The 21806-nt window shown below is 40.2% G+C and overlaps 1 protein-coding gene across 1 annotated transcript in view; it reads left to right on the forward strand.

The window, feature by feature from the left end:
* The window catches only part of SEMA5A (semaphorin 5A), a 365291-nt gene that overhangs the window by 131566 nt on the left and 211919 nt on the right, over positions 1–21806 (forward strand). Inside the window, exon 4 of the mRNA XM_038770347.1 lies at positions 3062–3262. Within this exon, the coding sequence (XP_038626275.1) occupies positions 3079–3262 (184 nt within the window). The 5' untranslated portion in view covers positions 3062–3078. The remainder of the gene's footprint in view (positions 1–3061; positions 3263–21806) is intronic.

The following is a 21806-nucleotide window of genomic DNA, read 5'->3' on the forward strand; positions in this document are numbered from 1 at the left end:
GGATGAGGGAGCGGAGACACAGAGAAGTTAAGTGACTTGCCCAAGGTCACGCATACAAGTAGCAGTTCTGGGATTAGAACCCAGGTCCTTCTGAGTCCCAGGCCCATGCTCTGTCCGCCATAGTCTCATAGTTGGGACTATGACTAGCGGTTTTGAACAATTAATTCCACATCAGGACTCAGAGAAGCCTGAATTCAGCAGGTCTGCTTGATTGACAGAGAGCATCTTGGATTTTCCCAATGTGCCACCCGTTTCTCCCCTATTCTTCAGCCACTCTGAGAGGTCTCCACATTTTCTGGAGTCCAAGCAGACTAGTAGTAGAGTGAGTTTTAGGTATGGGTCAGCATAGAGCTGCCAGCCTTCCCAGGCAGCTGTTGTCAACCGTATGCTCCACCCAATAACTAGTGCTAATTACCCTCAGTCAATCAATGGCGTTTTGAACACTTGTCTTGTGCAGTGTGCTATATTAAGTGCTTGGGAAAGCAAAATGCAATAGACTTGGCAGACATGAGCCCCACCAAGTCTCTCCAGTCTCTTGTGCAAGTGTAATTAGAAACGTTTTCTCTCAGTTTTTCCCACTCCGAAGTCTTCCATCCATTTTTCCTCCTGTATTGTTTCTGGTCCAGCTCAGACTCAGGTGTTGACAGTTCTGGGACTTGTTGGTTGTAGCTTATTTCTGCAGCAGATCTGTGTTTATATTGAAGAGGTCCATGTGACTCCTCAGATAAAGATTCCTTCCTCCGGGGAACGGGTACAAGGAGTTCTGAGAGACGTTCTTTCTCCTTTTGTTTATTTTTATTGCAATCCATTTAGACTTCATTATATAGCGTTCCCTCTTTTGATTTCTTTTTTATCTGGCAGTGATTTTACCCTATGAAGAGCAGTTACTTTTTGTTCCCAAAAGCCTATTATCTAAAGTTATAGTGTGGGTGTAGTTGGTAGTTGTTATTTATTGCACAAACATTATAAAGAGATGTACCTATTTGTATCATGCTTATACAGAAAGTTCCTCCCACAGCTAAAATCAAAGCATTGAAGCTACAGGAACAGATGCAACAATTTTTATATTTATAGAACACAATTTAGCTTCATGTTTGGTTTAATAAGCTCTCATTTTAAAAAAATCATTTACTCGTCTCAAACATTTTAAACTAAGTGGGGAATGAAACTGGAAATATTTTAAGTGGATGGAATAACATGCACAGTTTTGTTTTTTTGAGGGCAAGGACCAGTGTCTTCTGTGTCATTCTCTCATCCTAAACGTGTGCTGCACGCTATAGGTGCTCGATAAATATTAATGACTGAAATGAGGGGGCACATTGTTTTATGAGCAGGAATGCCATTTTTCACTTGGAAATCGAGTATCCCAAGTTTGGCCAGGTGATCCGTTCAAGCATATGGTGTTGATGGAGGCTCCCGTCAACTATGAATGGCGAGATTTGGAGTTGACACTTGAAGCCTGAGAACCTACATTATTTCATATGTTCTGTTGAGGGTGGTTTGAGCGGTGCCATTGCCTCTCTCCGTTCCCTGCCATTCCTGTTCCCGCTGGAGCACGAATTGAACTTTATACTGTATTAGCAGTGATATTTACAGATTTTAAGAGGAGTGATGTGTTGACTCGGATATGTCTGTACTGGATACTGGCATTTAGTAAGTCTGTGGAAGAAAGGATGTGGAACTCCCAGGAGACTATGTTTGAATTTGTTTTAAGGAAGGATAATCTTTCAAGAGTTAGTCGTCAGAGTCCTGTATGATGAGAAATTAAATCATGTCTAGATACTAGTCTGAGCCCAACCTATTTCCTTGGACTGCACTCTGAGTGATGGGAAGTGGGTCTCGAATCCCTGCTGGAGGCTGGGGTGCTACTGTGCCCCTCACCCCCCTCCCAGTTGGGTGGCTAGGAGACAGTATTCCAAGACCCTGTGAAATAACCATACTTCATCAACTATGACACGTGAGGGGAGAATTCCCTGTAGTAAATGTCTGGACTCCTTCTAGTTTAGTCTGTGTTCATGTCTGGTCTGGCAGTGGCCAAACAGTACACCATTGTTGAGGCAACTGGTAGCCTTGTAAATTCAATCATGACAAAAACACATTATGGACTGCACGAATTATGAACTCTTACAAAATTAAAAGGCCTGCACTACCATATGGTACTTTAATCTGACAAAGCAAACAGGGAAGCTGATTTTTGTCCTGACATTATCGTTTAACTTTAGCAGTCATAGTGCTGGTCATAGTGTCATGAAGCCCAGGACATTCGGGGCTTAGAGTTTTGAGCTATTTTTGTCATAACTTGGTTTTTGGTTTTAGTAGCAAATGGTTCATGCACTTTGTCAGGAAACTGGTGTAGTGGTAATGGGGTGGGGGTGGATGGTGGGAGAGAAAGAGGGAGAGAGAAATGACGTTGGACTTGGAGAGAAATATAAACTCTTTCGGGGGTGTTTAGTAGTTGGATAGCCATTTTATGCAAGACAAAATTCACAGTCCAAACACTGGATCAAGAAGAGTGCCATATTCATTTGGACACTTGTGGAAGAGATTGGTCATCTAGTGATCGAATAGGGCACATACTGGGGCGATAGAACGGTCCAGGATTTGATTATCGTGGACTGTGTGCAGAGCTTTCACAACTGACCAGAAAAATCTCTTGGCTCACTTTCTTTAGCAAAAAGGTGGAATGTTGAAAGCCTCTGGTTTCACCGGGAAATCAGTGGAGATACTCAAAGAATTGTTGTGTTCTATTCCTTAATTGAAATTGTTGATTATAGCCTTAACCTAATCCACGTGGTTTTCTCCTCTCTTTTAAAGTCACCCAGAGAAAAGCCACACTGTCTTGGAAAAAGTTGAAAAAGTACAGAGCAAGCAAAATACACCAAAGCCCAGTGGTGGAAATCAGTGTATTCCTCAAGCCTTCCTCCTCCCTACAAATCATATAGCAAGGGAAGCTGGGGACCAGGCAGTGTCCAACAGACCATCCTCCAGCACCCCAATCTCCAACCTCACTGTTTGTTTTTCTTTCCTTTAGGTAATCAGCTCTCTTCTTTGTTTTCTTCAGGCCCTTCCCCCAGATGAATGGAAGAAGAGCTTCCAGTTAAAGAAAAGCTGAACGGTGCCGAGGACGTCATGACGCCAGTAAAGGAAACCTGCCTTATTGTGTGGCTGGTCACAAGTCTGGGAGTTTGGGAGTTGATACAACCGACAGCAGCAGGGGATCCTCAGTGTCAGAGAGCAGAGCATCCAGTTATCACCTACAAAGGTGAGACTTAGTAGAAGATGGAGAGTCAGTTTGGCCTCTCCTTTCTCTCTTTTACTCCCCTAAGAATCTTTTAAGGGGTGTTACAGGACAGAAGATAACCCTGTTTTTCTTCCTGGGAACTTCGGTTTCATACTTTCGTAGATCATTGGTGGACGATTCTCCCTGACCCCTTGATCACTCGCATGGAATCAACCCCAAATGCACAGTTGACAGTAGCGTTTCCGAGGCAGTGAATACCTGAACAACACCTATTTGCATCACAGACACTTCTCATAGATTAAAAATTACACCAGCAAAAGCCAAAAATAACCCCCCCGCCCCTGCTCTTTTCCAGCCAGAAGCCTGAGCCAGAGATCTAATGCACTGACTTTATTGTAGATGTGTCTTATCAACCCGTGTCTCAACACAGACATTTTGCTTTGTAGGCCTTAGGTTAGGTCACACCTCAAAATCTGTCATTTATGAGCAAACTACTGCTCTACTAATCAGGACATCTTACAAGGACTCAACTGTATTAGAGTTTTGAGGAGAGCACCAAGGAGAAAAAAATCTATTTTTAGGCTTTGCTAGTCTATCTCTCTATCTCAAGTTTATTTTTCTATACAATGAAATTTCCCAAATGAACTGGTCATTATATTAGGATGCTTGAGACTTCCTGCCCAACTGGCTAAAATTAGTGAGATGTTTAAGGTGACACCTGGATAAATCCAGATTCACACTAGCAAGGTTTGATCGCATTCATTCTGCTGGGAAGAAGTTGTTGGCCACAGGAAATGTTATTTTTTTTTCAGTAAAATAGGCATGATATTCACCATCTATGGCTCCTGCCTAGAAATGTGTCAGGGTTAACTTGATATAACACTGGTACACTTGCTGTATTACAGGTTTACCCTCTTAACTATAAGTTTTTCAGGGTTTTTAGCTCTGATTTGTGCATTTACCACAAAAACTCTAATTACAGACTCAACATTCTCACCATGGTCATTGTTGTAATTTTATCCCTCGTATTTGAATCAACAACAACAACAAAAAATCCTTCTGCCCACCCCACATTCCCCCCTACGATAGTGCACAGATGCCCAGAGACTGGCCATTTAATAATAATAATAATAGTTACGGTACGTGGTAAGCACTTACTATGTACCAACCACTGTTCTAAATGCTGTGGTAGATACAAGTTAATCAGGTTGGACACAGTCCCTGTCCCACATTGGGCTCACATTCTTGTCCCCATTTTTTATTTTTATAGATGAGGCAGCTGAGGCACAGAGAAGTTAAGTGACTTACCCAAGGTCACTCAGCAGACAAGTGGTGGAACCAGAATTAGAACCCATGACCTTTTGTCTCCCAGGCCTGTGCTCTATGCATTACACCATGCTGCTTCTAAAAACAAATATCTCAACAGCAACAAGAAGTTATTTTTTCTTACATTCAAGGATTAGAGATCTTGGGCTATAATTGAAACACCTCCATTTGTCTGCTGTGTTACTTTGGACAAGTCATCTAACTTCTCTGTGCTTTAGTTTCCTCATCTGTAAAATGTACTAAGGGTGAAAACAGAGTGGGAAAATAAGTCAGGAAAGGCATCAGAAATGCTTGAAAGATAGAATGAAGCCAAACGTCAAATGGTATAGCATCGTCATGGACAGCTGCAAGGTAGCAGAAGCCAATTCAGCCTGGCGGGAAACTATCAGAATTGAGTAATGATCTTCGTACGGAGGCTTCAGGAAGATCCTGTCACAGAAGAGGAGAAACAAAAACATCACTGTGGGAAGCAAAGTGTGTCACTGCAGCAAAGAGCGCAGTTTACATTTGCACATAAAGTGGAAGATACTGTCATCCATACATTAGTGCAGTCACCAAAAAAATCCCACCATTGCTAGTAGTAGAAATAAGAAGAATTAGAGTAATTGTAGTATTTTTTAAGCAAACGTACTACTTGCCAAGCACTGTGCCAAGTGAATGTGAGAAGCCTATTCATTTTCTAAAAGCGTTATGGTACCTGGAACACCGCAACACATCCTGGACTTCTGACATTTAAAAGCAGCCAACAAGTGCTTTAGGTAAACGTCAAACAGTATGGAGCTTTGGGTAGCAGATGTTCAATATCACTTTGACTTAATTAATTTTCAATCTTTCCATTTTGGGATATGGCTGGTGTCCTGTTCTTTAAACCATTTGTTAATTGTATAGGTCACTAAAAAATATTTGCCCAGAACAAGGAAGATGGGGCATGTTAAATGACCCTTTTTCACAGTAGTAGTAATAGTATTTGTGTTTACCATGTGCAGAGCACTCTGCTAAACTCTGTAAAGAATACACAGGAGGGAAGTGTGTTATTGGGAAGATCAGACATATTGAGGCCATTGCCCTGAGATCTTGAGTGAATTTCTCATTCTGTTGGTGCCTTGGATAATCAGTAAGTAGATGGGTAGTAAGTAGATGAATAGTAATGATTCCCCTGCCCTCCCAAATGGGTTGTGAAAAGAGCAACTAAATGATGCCTACAGATTCCCTGAGGCTAATCTCCAGAAATCCACTGAATCAATACAATGTTTTTTCACTTAAAAGATTTCTCATGGAGTATGTATTCAAAGCAACTCAAATCGGTACCCGAGAATGTATCACTTATTGGTCCACCGAAGCTCAATTCAAAGATGTTGCACGCCAAGCCAGGTATTACCAATGACTACCTCAGGTCCAGGAAATGAGAGAATCAGAAATCACCACTGTTTCCAGATTTTGCCAAATTCATTCATTCATTCATTCAATCGTATTTATTGAGCGCTTACTGTGTGTAGAGCACACCTTGACTTGCAGAACTCCCAAGTGCATGAGTTTGCTGAAGAGTTTGCTGATCACTATAATGTGGTTATGAACAATACATTAACAGCACATAATAAATCAATCACTAGATACAATAAGGAATGAAATATGCTTATGTAAGCCATTAAAAATCATGTGTTCCACATCTTAATGAAGATACAGTTTATAGTCAGTTCAACTAGAAAATGCTCCCAGGTCAATCTATTTCTAAAGTTCTCGAATTTATATAGATTAGGTCATGGGAGATGTTGGTTTGTACAGGAAAATATTTCTGGTTTCTTGCAGGACTATTTCAGGAATTTGGGGAACTTCTCCTTCGAGTGTATCTGTTAGAATTAGAAGGAAAACAATACTTTCTGCCCTAAAGCAATAATATAATGCCACAGTGAATAAGGGCAGACCTAAGACACTAATCTCATCAATTAATTGTTGCATAGCCACCTATCCTCTGCTCAAGAGACCAGGGCACCCTCTTGCTAGAGTACTAACTGAACTGTTGGTCCATGGGTCTCATTACCCAAGCACATAGTTATGAGTCAGTTTGGCCCAAATCTTAACCTGCTTGAGTTCAGATATTCTAGTTCATCTTTCAAGCTGAAGAGTAATGATGTAAGTCATTGGCTTAACTGGAATAAAAATTGGCCCTTAATAAAATTAAGTACATTGAAACAACATGAGAAGAAATAATGGTTAAAAACCCTAATAATTGTAGAGGTTTAACAATCCCCCCCAAACCAGTTCAAGAGTATTTGAGAAAGGTAAAGTCAAACATTCCTGGACCATTTTCAATGAAAATTTGATACCAAGAAAGGAGAGAAGCAAACCATTTTTTGGGCTTCATAAAAATCCATATGCTTTTATATGATACTGAGTACTGAACACCTTTAATTGTCCCTCTTCTTGGCATATTGATATAATGATCCCCCATCATTATATAACCCAGGTTCTTTCTCTCTCTGGAGATTAGGCATTCCCTAGAAATGGGAAGTATTGTCCCAAAGATGAACACAGAATTTACCTTACTAGTGGCAGGGAAAATGTCAGGACATTTGAAATATAAGCAAGTACCCAGTTCCACATTAAGGATGTTCTGCAGGAATCACTTTCCATCCACTGTGCTTGAAGTCTAGTTTCCTATCTCTTGATTAACCACCAGTTGATTTCCATTAGTTGTTGTTTCAACCTTTCCTCTGTTTTCCCATATGTCTGTGTCAAAACCTTCGTATCTTATATTGAAAAGCCTCTGAAACTCCATTAGGCTTGACAGTGTGAGAATAACTGTTGAAACTTAACTTTAACTAACTTACATAACTGCAAATATGAAATCTAAATGGGAGGTAGATGGGCAGACTGGATTCCATGTTGTGCATCTGCGCTGAGAGCATTACTGACACTATCAAGTCTTTTGTCTCTAACGTGACTAGAAGAGATTACACAGCAGATTCTCTAGTTTAATTCAGCTTTTGAAAGCTCTTGAGGGCACTGTTTCGAATTTAGAAAAACAATGGCGAAGATTTACTTTTAACATATGGGAACAATATATTTACATAGTTTTTATGTTAAAGACATTTGCATTGTGAAAATTGATTTATGCAGCAGTGGAAATTGAAGTGTTTAGAAATATGTCCTAGGACATCATTTATTAGAAATTTACATATGTTTATTTTTGTCTGAGTTATTTTAGAATCTTTTTGCCCCCTTTGAATTTCACCATATTGCTGTGAGAGCCTTGAAGGCCACCAGTTTCATTTCTGTTTTGGCAGCCAAAGGACTCAGATCATCCCACTCCACCCTGTCTTATTTGGCTAGCTTCCTTTGTGCCTCCAGGTTTTTATTGCCACGAGAGACTTGCTTTTTTCAGTCAGCGAACTGATTGGCTTTATTAAATATTGTCTTTGCTGACTCTTTCCATATTTGTATTGCAAGGAAACTAGATTATTTTCCAAAAGAGCTTGAAGCCCCAATTGATACTAGCAGGATTCATACATCTAGCAAGCAGTGAGTAGCTCCCAAAAAATTTATCAGTTTATTTTCCAGCAGTGGCTATTCTGATGGCTGCAGGTCTAGAAATGCAATTTGAAAGCACCAAAGATGCCTTTGAAGAAATCCAGCAGTTAAACCTTACAACTTCATGATTTCTGTCAATTTGCTCTTGACCTTGTCCACCGTAAAATTCTCATTTCCCTTTCTTACAAATGTGGATTGGTGGTAGAAGAGGAGCAGCTATAACTTTTTGGTGCTGAGGCAGCAAATTGCTGCATCTGCCTCATTGCTCCACTTTTTTTTATCAACCGCAGAGCATGAATGGACCAGTGCCCATGGATCCTCAGAGAAGCTTTCTTCAGAAAGTTAAAACAGAATAGATTATATCAGCACTTTGAACACATTTCTTTTGCTGTATTTATCCATGGGTTGCTTGAAAAGCCTTATGCCTCTTAATTTTGTTTTTCTCTCTGCTATTCCAGTTATACACTTCCCTGGCCACACAGCCAGTACCAACAAAGCACTGCCATTACAAGCTATTGTATTTTGCAGTCAAAGGAGTCTGTATTTCCAAGAACTGTTGAAGGTTGCCTAGTAGTGTTAGCACAGTCCTAGAAGTTGTGGTTAGTTGTCTTGTGCCATTTCCAGTGCTAGTAGGTCCCCAGTTCATGGGAAGGAAAAAAAAAATCCCAAAATATCCTGAAAACTCAAGCTTTATAAGAAAGTTAGTTCATTCATTGCTTCTTTGAAGGTTTCCAGAAGGGACTAATTATGTAGAAACTTTAGGTTTGCGTTAGAAGCCAAAGTCATTTATGTCGACCTCAGCTCTAACCACTGACAATTTCACAAATTTGGTGTTTATCTATGGAGCATAAGTTTATCCTGGTCATTTCTGAGCTTTAATGTGTGGTTTATTGACTCAGAGAACATGTACTTACTTCAGAGGATATGACTTTTGTGAGCTGTATTAAAGAAGCATCTGGAAAGGTAGAAGATAAACTTTATATTGGCTTTAGATTTCTTTTTCTTCCCTTTTGGATACTTTTCTGGACCGAATAAGATATATTTGCCAGAACCTAAGAAATCTCTTTGAAACCTACATGTGTGAAATATGATCATGAATCTATTTTCCCTCCTTTCCAAATTTAAAATATCAATTGAATTCTTGTGTTAAGTTCCAGGTTACTATTCAGCTCTTGATACTTAAGAACGAAGTCCCAAAATAAAATGGAATGGGAAAAGCTACATATGCTTGCCATTTGGAGGAAAGTTGAGTGGAAGCCCGGGGGGAGATAAGAGGTTACAGTGTTTGAGCTTCATTCAGGCCCAGACCCAATGCTGGACATAATTAATCCATAGATGTTGTGCTGGAAATGTGGTTCTTGAAATTGTTTTCCAAAGGCCTGGTATATAAGCATCTCCCTAAAAGTCTTCATGGGCCAGGGATCTGATACTGATATGTTGAGCCAGGTATGGCTGACGGGACCACTAAGAGCACAGACTCGGCTGGGAGGATGGGGGAGAGGGTCGATTCAGGCACTTAAACATATGGAGTCCAAACCTGGCCAAGCACTGTGATCCCCAATTGCCAATCAATCACACAGGACGTTGAGCATTTGCAAAGATCTCTGTTCACTGCTGGCACTCTTCCATGAGGACTGCTTTCCCTGAGGGTGAACAGGAGCTTCTCTGCTAACCCAGCAGCAACCGTACTTGTTAGGGGCTGCATTTCTTTCTTACCCAGGCAAGTGTAATAATAATAATAATATAATAATGGTATTTGTTAAGCGCTCAGTATGCTGAGCACCGTTCTAAGCACTGCGGTAGATAAATGGTAATCAGGTTGTCCCACGTGGGGCTCACAGTCTTAATCCCATTTTATAGATGAGGTAACTGAAGCACAGAGAAGTGAAGTGCCTTACCCAAGACAACACAGCATTCATTCAATTGTATTTATTGGGCGCTTACTGTGTGCAGAGCACTGTACTGAGCGCCTGGGAAGCACAAGTTGGCAACATATAGAGACGGTCCCTACCCAATAGCGGGCTCACAGTCTAGAAGGGCGAGACAGACAACAAAACAAAACATATTAACAAAATAAAATAGAATAAATATGTACAAATAAAATAGAGTAATAAATACATACAAACATATATACATATATACAGGTGCTGTGGGGAGGGGAAGGAGGTAAGGTGGGGGGAGGGGGAGGAGGGGGAAAGGAAGGAGGGGGCTCAGTCTGGGAAGGCCTTCTGGAGGAGGTGAGCTCTCAGTAGGGCCTTGAAGGGAGGAAGAGAACTAGCTTGGCGGATGTGCAGAGGGATTGGGGGCATTCCAGGCCAGGGGGAGGATGTGGGCTGGGGGTCGACAGGGGGACAGGCGAGAATGAGGCACAGTGAGGAGATTAGCGGCAGAGGAGTGGAGGGTGTGGGCTGCTTGGGGGGGTCGCGTAGCTAGTAAGTGGTGGAGCTGGGATTAGAACCACGTCCTCTGACGCTCAGGCCTGCGCTCTTTCCATTGAGCCCTGCTGCTTCTCAGCTTGTAATACTGGGGAGAGGGTGTTAGGGCACCATCAGCAGTAGGACTCAGGCCAACCCAGCCTGGATCTGGCCCACTCCGGCTTGAATCTAGCTCACCCTTTTGTAGACTCATCTAGGGTAGTCCTGGACCAGAGTTCTATTTCCGCCATATTTTCAATTCTCTCTATAGTATGCTCTATACTCTTGGCCACCCTTTCTGTTAATCATAGCCAACTTTTTGGGCAGCTTTTCTTCTTTCTGGAGCTCTTAGCAGGCTTCATTCAGTCCTCCTTCTAATAGATAGTAATTGTCATATTATATCCTTACTAGGTACCAAGCACTGTTTTGAGTGCTCAGGTAAATACAGTACAATTAAATCAGGCACAATCTCTGTTTTACATAGGTGTCTCAGTGTAAGGGGGATTGAGAACAGGTATCGAGCCCACATTTTACAGATGATGAAACTAAGGCACAGTGAAGTACAGTGCTCTGCACATAGTAAGCGCTCAATAAATACGATTGAATGAATGATGGTTATGTGACTTAGCTAAGATCACTCAGCAGGCAAGTGGTGAAGTCAGCAATAGAACACAGGTAGTAATAATAATAACTGTGGTATTTGTTAAGCACTTACTGTGTGCCAGGCACTGTGCTAAGCACTGGGGTGGGTCTGAGCAAATCGGGTTGGACACAATCCCTATCCCACATGGGGCTAACAATCTTAATCCCCATTTTACAGCTGAGGTAACTGAGGCACAGAGAAGTAAAGTGACTTGCCCAAGGGCACACAGCAGACAAGTGGTGGAGCAGGGATTAGAACCCAGGTCCTTCCAACTGCCAGACCCATGCTCTATCCATAGGCAGCACTGCTTCTCCTGACACCCACTCCTGTGCCTTGTTCTCCCAAGCGCTTAGTACAGTGCTCTGCACTCAGTAAGTGCTCAATAAAGAAATATATAAGTAAATATGATTGATTGGTTAATAGTTCCCTTATCTATAGGTCACACTGTCTCTCTTTTAGGACATACATCATCCTTTGGTCTCCCTGAATCCGATATGGTCTTGGAACTTTCCCTATAATTCCAACAAGACTTTTCCAATGCTCCTTGCCCCTTCACAGACCATTTTTCTGAATGAAATTGGATGGCCCCAGGCAGTATCTATGTCTGTTCTCCAAGGGACCGTTTGTACTTTCCGGTCCGAGTAAATAACTATGGAGACAGATAGCTTTTGATTACTGTCAGCCTAGTACAAATTAGAAGTGGTGACCTACTGCAGAGGTGAATGACTACATATTTGGTTACTTGAGCTGCCCAAACATTTTGAAAGGTTCTTATTTAGAGGAACAATGTCTAGGTTGTCAGGCACTAGAATCAACTCTCGTGAAAAAAATGAGATTTCAATTTTAAAGTTTACACTGACATTAAAAAGTGATGCAACACAAAGCTAAAAAAGAAAAACAAATCCTTCTCCTCTCTTGGTTCTTCAAAACCTCAGAAATCCAAAAATGGAACCCTTAACCTTAACAGAAATTGCTTACACTCCCTGTGGCCTGAAGGCTGAAATCTAGGGCAATGTGTATAACAAGGAAGATTGTGCCGTGCTGTCCTTCTGCTTGGCCAGCTGGTTTCTTTGGGCATTCAGGATAGGTTTAGAGACTTTCAGAAAACTGGAGTCTCATCTATTCCTTTGCTGACTTGCAAGAACTGAAAATATTGAGGAATAGCTGATGTATATTTTAATGCACGCACTGCTGCGACTAATGCAAATGAATTCAACATCTGATGACTGGTCTTGTAACTGAGTAGCAAAATTCTTGAAACCCTAATTCTGTATAACTTTTTTTTGAGCAACTTGACATTTTAAAATGACTTTCAGTGACTAATATCATTAGAAAGTTATAGTCAAACTTTAGTAGTCTACCTTTAGGGAAAACCTCTGCCTTTCTAGTGTATAGAAATGTGGAAGTCTCAAGTAGTTTTTGCTTTACCTTTTTTTGAACATGGAGTTGGTTCCCTTATCCTGCCAAGAGAATCACTAGCTATCAATGCTTTTCAGATGCTTAGGGTTTCAGAGGGACTACCTATTTGGGACCTTTTGTGTAAGTAGGAGTGAAAGAAGAAAGAAAACGAATGAAATGGCACTGCCATTGTCTTGACCATATATTTCCAGGTCGCTCTAGAACTGAGCTCTTTTCACTGGGGGATCCATGTAGGTAATGTGTGTTTTTCTACCTTCTTCAGATGTATAGTCATTCAAGAACCATAAGCCTGGATTTCTTTAATGTTACAGTTTTTATGTTTCAGGAAGATGCAGTTAAGGCTGGCATAAAATAGTGCCACCATGAGAAGTAGATATAAGATCAGTATTGAAGTGAGTTTTAATTATGGTTTTCAGAGAAGGGAAGTATAGCGTTATTATGTTACCATATATAATTAATTTGAATTCCCTCCTTCTGTTTTAAAATGGAATAAGCTGTTTCTTTCCTGTGTAATTCCGAGCAGGGAACTGTACCGTAACAGACACACAAGTGTTGGATTATTTTCAAAGGAGTTCTAAGGCCATTTTGGAGCATTAAATTTAGGGGATCCAGTACTTATATAATTAGAATCATGAAAAGTCAGTTAAAAGAAGGGAACATTTCAAATGAACTGAGGTTTTTAATGGCTTGCCTTCAGTCATAATTAATGTGAGGAAGGTTGAACCATGTGCTTGATCTTCAGAGAAAAACAGACCAAGGACTAGAGTGATCAAGCTGAGGAGTTAAAAAAAAAAAATCCAGAAGTATTCTTTGTCTTGCTTTATTCTTCCCCCTATGTTTGAAGGTTTTCTCTTGGTATCTGTTTTATTCAATATGGTAAACTACATCAGGTGTTTGACAAGTCTACAGCTGTTTAAAATTGTTTGGGTAAAGGCAAAGAGAGGCAAAAGCATATCCTTGAATATCAATTGCCTTTCTGGATAGGTTAGCTTTTAAAGAGTGCTTTCTCCTAGATGGGTTGAATGAAGATATTGTGGAATTTTGTCCAGAAAAAGACAATCTTTTCCTTGATCTTTTTCAAATCTCTACTTTGCTTTGTGGATTTATTTTCAAAGTCAATTTGCCAACAGAGAGAATAAAATTCGAAACATGCTGACTTTAATGCCTAATATCATCCCACTGCATAACTTCCTAACACTCTGAGTGGGTTCCTGAGGCTATAAAATTGTTTTTGTTTAAACAGAAGTCTCTTTGAACTAAGTGGGAGTTCGTCTTTTTCTTTTACACTTGCTTGTCACCGAATGCAAAGTACTTTTTTGGCTAGTGTGGAACCCAAACAGTTTAAAAACCCTCCCCTCCCACTCCTTTATCTGTTTCTTAAAAGTACAAAAATAAGTAGTAGTCTTCCTAAATTCTCTACCCTGAGGGTGCAGAGAGCTGAAGCTGAGTTCCCTACATTAGTACAATACACATACATACAGACACACACATACGTGCCTCCAGTAAGTCTTCACTTGTGGATGACCTGCAGAAAGAAATGAGGAAGTTTCTCCCCAGTAACTGGCTCTTAGAATGAGGCAGGATATCATCGAGATGTTTCAGAGGGAGAAAGATGATATTTGGAAGATGATGCTAGGAAACGTATCAGCATTTGGAGTCAGATTTGGAAAGAAGTTCTTTCATTCAATAGTATTATTTTGCACCTATTGTGAGGCGGCACTATAGCTAGCCCTTGGGAAGCATCAGTAAAAGTAACAGACACTGCCTGGCCCCTACCTTCAGAGACTTCACAATCTGATGGGGGAGGGTAGGCATGTATAAGCAGGAGAAAAAAGTAAGGATCTAACTAATTAATCAGTAAATCACAATTATCAAGCGTTTACTATATGCGGAACATGGTACTAAACACTTGGCCAGTACAACATAGCAGAGTTGGTAGACATATTCCTTGCCCACAAGGAGTTTGCGGTCTAGAGGACCGGCTTATGTGACAACCTACACTCTTAAGCCTGTATCGACATAAGTGCAAAGGGAATCATTTTAAATCATCGAATGCTTACAAATAGCTAATGCAGTTATTTGCTTCGATTTTTCTATGCAACCATGAACTGGGGAAAGCAGAACGTTGTGGGGTGAGACCGTGAATAAAATTGACGACTCAAAATCGTAGTTAAAAAATGTAATAAGGAAAACACTTTCTGGAAAGCAGTATATAGTACCAAGTGTTATTCAAATGGGATTGGTAAATTCCCAGTCTTTTTTCGAGAGTGCAATACTGATAGATCTCAGGGGAGGCCCTGAACATTGAAACAGAGTCACATTTGCTGGAAATTTGAGCTCAGACATGCCTTCTCTTAATGTGATTCAAATTAATGAGTCACTACTTCTCACTGTCTCTCACAGCGAATTGCTTTATTTGTGGTTATTGGTTTAGTCTAAGATCCAGTTTTTGTAGTACTTTAAATCACATGAATCTGCATGATTTCCTTTTCCTCTTCGAAGGTATATTAATTTATCATGTTTCTCTAAGACCTTTATATGTCAGATTATAGAATTTGTTCCACAGAAAGTGGAACTATTTTATGCAGTGCCTCTTCTGCTTCAATTGACTTTAACATTTTCTGCTTCAATTGACATTAAAAAAGTAATAGGCAGAGAAAACGGTTGACAATGCTTAGTGCAAAATTTCTTTCTCCCTTCTTCAACAATTATAATTAAAATTCCTGACTGGAAAAGGCAGGGCAGAAAAGCGACTATTAAAAAGAAGAGCCAAAGTACTTGTGATAGGTAGACCATGTCCTCTTGGTTGTCCTTTTTAATCTTCTCTGCCTGATCTTTTTATCGTCTTTTCTCGCAGCCCTTCCTTTTCTCTCTGCCCTACAGTGCATCGCTCTTTCCCTCTCTCTCAGCCTCATTGTTTTCCTTTCTCCAGTGTCTCTTTTTCTGACACAGTCACCCACTTTCCTCTTTCTAGCCCTTTTCCCCTTGGTACTCCTGCTTGCCACTCACACATACTGTTCCTCCAGTATCCTCTTCCTTCTTCATCTATCTCTCCTCCATATTCTTCTGACACTGAGGGCATGGTAAAGCCAAGTTTTAAAGAATTTGTCCTAGCAGTAGACTGCTTGTTTGGAGCCACTGTAACAAACAGACAGTCCCAGAGGGCCGAAATTGGGAGAGAGGTTGCTTGCCTCGAGCCAGGCCTTTGTGACATCCAGGATGTCAAGAGGCAGAAAAACAAATTCAGGCCTGATGCCTTATTCTTAAGGTACCTGCTGCCTTGGACCTACATTTCCCAGAAAGCAGATAACTATATTTCTCAGAACAATCAATCAATCAATGATATTTATTGAGCGCTTTCTGTGCACGGATCACAGTACTATGCACTTCGGAAAGTACGATGCACTAGAGTTGGTAGACATGACCCCTGCCCACAAGGAGTTTGAAATCTAAAGTAATCAAGGAATGAGAGCCAATTGGCAAGCTGGGTGGAACTTATTTGTGTCAGGAGAAGGAGCCCTGGCTTTCTGTCACACTGCGATAGCCTTGCTGACTTGTGAGTCTATGCAAATATTTGTCATTTATTAATAATATACTAATGCTAATATTCATTAAGCACTTACTATGGACCATGCACTGGGGTAGATAAAATGTATTCAGGATGGACACAGTCCCTGTCCCAAGGTTTACATTCTAAATATGAGGGAGAACAGGTATTAATCCCAATTTACGGATGAGGAAATGGAGGCATAGAGAAATGAAGTGACTTGCCCAGGGCCACACAGGCAAGTGGCTGAATTGGTATTAGAATCCCTGTCCTCTGATTCCAAGGCCCGTGCTCTTCCCACTACTTCTCATTTTAAGGAACTTTGCTTGTGTATATTTAATAGTTTGTGGATGTCATCAGAGTTTGTTTAGGGGTATGTGGCTATTTGGATATGATTCAACTTTCCTCCTTTTCTCTTGAGCCTGACTAAATTTTTGAGTCTGAATGTCAGTATGAGAATGTCTGTAGGCTCCATGAGCTATTTGTAGATTCCTCCCAAAATAACCCTGATAGATCAACTCTCCTTAAACACCACATGGATCATAACTGCTGTCTAGTGGCTTGGTATCGCGATCCAAGACATTTTAAAGAATAGGGAGTCCAATGGTGTTTGGATGCATTGTAGAAAAGGAGAAACAATTTCATTTTGAGGTCATTCCATTTGAGTTTAGAGAAGTAGTCAATTTTCCTAGATTTGGGATTATCCCAGCCAAACTAGTCAGCCAATTTTAGAGTCACGGTTTTCCCCCACCCCCAGTACAATTTGGCTTAAACTACTTTCACTCAATTTGTTTCTACCCTCTGTGACTGTGAGCTATTCAAGAAAGTGTTGCAATTAACACTTTGAAAGAAAATAATTTAATAGTGAATTAATTTACTCATTTAAAAACAGAGATGGAAAGAAATTCTTGACTTCACTTTCCCAGCAGTTTTTCAAACAATATTGAACCTGGTCTATCTGAATTCTAGATTTACTGTACTTTGGCTGATATACAAAGATCATTATTGTTATTTATTCTGTAGATTCTGGCAGGTACAGAGAGACCAAATGTGGAAAGTCATGAAAAACATGATATAGATTTTCAGCCCTCATCTTAAATCTTATCGGAGCATTCCTGTATTGATGCATGACTCATTTGATCTTATAACTGGCTTTATTTTTTTCTTCTTTTAATATGGGATTTCATTCTAGAGAGGTACCTGAGTTGCTCATGGAATCCCTCGAGGATTGGCTGTCAGTCTACTTTATGCTTACTTTAATTTACCCCCACTTGAAGCACTGAGTAATGAAAGTTAGGTTATAGACAACCATATTTATTGCACATGGGAAGAACAGTTTTGCTAGACAAGTTGAATTGGTCTCTGAACACAATATAAACTCTGGGCTTCAGCTCTGAGTCAGCCAGTAATTCCAAGCACAAATTATGACAGATTCTTGGAATGCATGACTACCATGTTTTAGATTTGCATCTAGTGCCTTCTTGCATTGGTATTAATAATAATGATGGTATTTGTTAAGCGCTTACTATGTGCAAAGCACTGTTCAGGTTACAAGGTGATCAGGTTGTCCCACGGGGCACTCACAGTTTTAATCCCATTTTACAGATGAGGTAACTGAGGCACACAGATAAAGTCACACAGTTGACAGTTGGCAGAGCAGGGATTTGAACCCATGACCTCTGACTTCAAAGCCCATGCTCTTTCCACTGAGCCACACTGCTTCTCTAACAGTATTACCATGTTCCCTCTTCCTAGTCAATTTTTAAGAGGATTTTCTTCCACTTTTAACCCTTGATAATTTCTCAGAGACCAGTGCTGGGTCTTTCTCTGAGTCTCTTGGTTTTTCATTCACTTGGCTTCCTTGGCTAAGCTTCTGGGCTGAACTGGCCAAATATTTTTTAGATAAAATTAAATATTCTTTCTGAACAAAAAGGTACCTGTTGGGAGCTCATAAACTAATTATTTTCTCAGTTTAGGAAAGTTAAGAATGTGTCTTTAAAGGTAAAATATCATTTACTTGATATATTTCTACAATAACATATATAATTGATTCAATCAGTTGTATTTATTGAGCGCTTACTGTGTGCAAAGCACTATACTAAGCATTTGGGAGAGTACAGTATAACAACAATGTATTTGTCTCATGCATGTTAAAAATATATCACGCAGAAACTGGACTTTTACTGGAAACCTTCTTTCAATTCTATAAATGCAAAGTGTACATTTATAGAAGTCATTAGACTCCCAAAGATAAACTATCATAATCTCAATAAATGACAAGTTGGTTGCCTAAAATGACCACTGTTTAATTTCTGGATAATTTGTTCATTTCAGTAATTAATGCAACCCTCACCCGATTAACTTATATGAACCCAGGTTCTTAGTAAAGTGCATAGCATGTAGTAAGTGCTGAACAAATATAGTGATTATTATTATTATTGCATTTCCACAGTAGGACAGGCTATGTTGAAGGACACAGTGTGCAAATTGAAGATGCTAAAATACCTAAAAAAAATCCACTTCCCTTGAATACTGAAATGGGAGATGCCAGTTCTTAAAGGTGAAATGTCAGCATCACTGAGGTGGTTTGAATTTCAGCCCTACAATTTTGTTGAAAAGGTTTTCGGGAAAACACATAGTGATGAATTTATATTCTTGTTCAGCCAGTTGGAACGAGTGTTCCAATGGTGCTGGATGACCCTGGGAAATTTCTGATGAGAGGCATGAAATAGTTAATGTAGCTTCCAGAGTTTTCAAACTTAAAATCAGGAAACAATTGAGGCACAGTGAAACTCTCTTCTTCTCTATTATGAAACACATAAGGCAAACTATTTCCAGAAGCAGAATTATCTCATTATACACTAAAGCATATGTCTTCTAGAAGTAATTTCCCTTACAACCGAAAAGTCTATTTCAGGAGGATTTGCCAAATGGTGAGTGTACAAAACAAAGCAACTGCCTTTCTTGTGCGGTTTCCAGAAACCACTTCGGAAGGTGGCTACAGCACTGTAGTGTTGAAGTTCATATCACCTCAAAAATAAAACACCTTTTAAACACTGTGGAATATATTTTTTTAAAAATAATGTCTGCAAGGTTAAAAATCTGCTTCTACATCCTTAGATCCCCCTTACTGTGGTGTAAATCTTTGCCGTTGAAACTTTACAACTCTAATGTAACAAGGGAAAGATGACATGCAGTATTATGGAAATAAAATGGAGCATATTGAGTTTTGGAACAGCAGTTAAAATATGATCCAGTAATGTGTAATTGCTAATTAACTTTGTGAACAATACTGTTAGGCCTGTTGAGTTAATGCAACTTCCAGAGATGCTGAATTGCAACCAGACAGCAGTCTTTTCAGTTGAAGAGATCCTCTGGCATACTGTGTTGAAATTATAACTTTTTTTGGTAGGAATTTACCAGAGCAGCATGATAAGCAAAGGGTGGTCCATGATGCAATTGAAGTTTTGAAATTATTTGTACATTGGAAAAATCCGTTGGCTTGAATTTGCTTGAAGGAAGTGTATCATTAGCCTCCAAGCTAACATGAGCATGGATTTTCTGTACTGATTCATGATTTTGGAGCTACATACTGACTTAAGGCCTTCCATGGGAACCTTGACTTGAATGATAATAACAGTAATTATGGTATTTGTTAAGTATTTACTATGTGCCAAGAATTGTTCTAAGTGCTGGAATAGATACAAGATTATCAGGCTGGACACAGTCTCTTTCCCACATGGGCACCGGGGTCTAAGTAGCAGGGAACAAATATTGAACCCCATTTTATAGATGGGGAAACTGCGGCAAAGAGAAGTTAAGTGATTTACTTAGGGTCCTGAACCAGACAAGCGGCAGAGTCACGATTAGAACCCAGATCCTCTGACTACCCGTGCTCTTTCCCGGTAGGCTTTGCTGCTTAATTGCTTTTCTCCTTACCTCTATCCCTGTCCACTTCTTTCTGGGATCCTCAGAGAATCAATGAATCCTACTCATTGTTGCTTACTGTGTGCAGAACACTGTATTATCTACTTGGGAGAGTACAATATAACACAGTTCGAGGACATGTTTCCTGTGCATAAGGAATTTATAAATCAAACGACCTAGCTACAAAAGCATCAGTAGCCATCCTGAATAATTCATCTATTGTTATCGGTAGTTAAAAGGAGGAGCCATAAAAGCAGGTGGATTGTTAATGGTTGTTTGTTTTTTTTTTGTCCCTAGTGAATGCTGATTATGCTCTTTGCCAGCATGACTTCTAGGTATTCTGTATATATTTTGATAGTCAGGAACCATAAACATAAGCACAAGCATTCATTCATTCATTGTTATATTTACTGAACACTTACTGTGTGCAGAGCACTGCGGTAAGCGCTTGGGAACTACAAATCGGCAACATATAGAGACGGTCCCTACCCGAAAACGGGCTCAAGAGCAATGCTAGGTTAAATAAAAAACGTAGTGGAGGGAAAATGTTTTCAAAGACTTCCATACCTCCAAACAGTCATTCAGAACACCCAGGCCAATCCGAGAGGCGGCAATATTGAGGGATCTTCCAGCCTTGATCTCTCAGGTAGCCGTGAGTTCTGGGATCTCTCACAATTGGCAAAACTCTCTGAAACCTATGATTTCTTTAATTTGGGAGGAAACAGTCCTTAAAAACTGTATTTGTATAGTGGAGTGATTATGGGTTCTCCAGTAGTAATGCTAGGCAAGTCTATTTTTAGTTAACAATCCCTGCTGAAACCTGTCCTTATTCAGAGTGATTATTACATGGCTTCATTCCGATAATAATAATGGCATTTATTAAGCACTTACTATGTGCAAAGAATTGTTCTAAGCAATGGGGAGGTTACAAGGTGATCAGGTTGTCCCACAGGGGGCTCACAGTCTTAATCCCCATTATACAGATGAGGTCACTGAGGCACAGGGAAGTTGTGACTTGCCCAAAGTCACACAGCTGACAACTGGCAGAGTAAGGATTCGAACCCATGACCTCTGACTCCGAAGCCCATGCTCTTTCCACTGAGCCACGCTGCTTCTCTAAAGCAGATGAACTAAGGTAGAATCAGTTGTGAATTGCATGTTAGTACAGGTCTAGAAATCAGAGACCTGGGGTGTTTTGTTTTTTAAAAATTTATGGTGTTAAGTGCATAGTGTATGTCAACAAGCACTGTTCTAAGCACCAGGGTAGATGAAAGGTGATTAGGTTGGACACAGTCACAGTCTTAAGTAGTGAGTAGGAATTACTCCCCATTTTACAGATGAGATAAATGGAGCCCAGAGAAATTGTGACTTGCCCAAGGTCACACAGCAGAAAAGTGGCAGAGTCAGGATTAGAACCCAGGTCTTGTGACTCCAAAACCCATGCTCTTTCCACTAGATCACACTGCTTCTAGTTCCAATTCTGCCACTGGTCTCAATTGTGACCTTGACAAAGTCACTTAACCTCATGTTTATGGGGGGGAGGGGGTAAGGTATCTGCTCTTCCTGCCTCTTAGATTTTGAGGACTCTGTCCAGTCAGATCGCCTTGTATCTATTCTAGCACTTCACACACAGTAAATATCTAATAAATGTTACAATTATTATTAAATCCTATTGTGATGTTGCTTAGAGAGGGTGATAAGCAGATACCTGGTTTAAGTGTAAGTCATGACAACCAAATACCCTCTCCGGAAGGAAAGAAA

This window comes from Tachyglossus aculeatus, chromosome X3 (genome assembly GCF_015852505.1).
Source record: "Tachyglossus aculeatus isolate mTacAcu1 chromosome X3, mTacAcu1.pri, whole genome shotgun sequence".
NCBI lineage: Eukaryota > Metazoa > Chordata > Mammalia > Monotremata > Tachyglossidae > Tachyglossus > Tachyglossus aculeatus.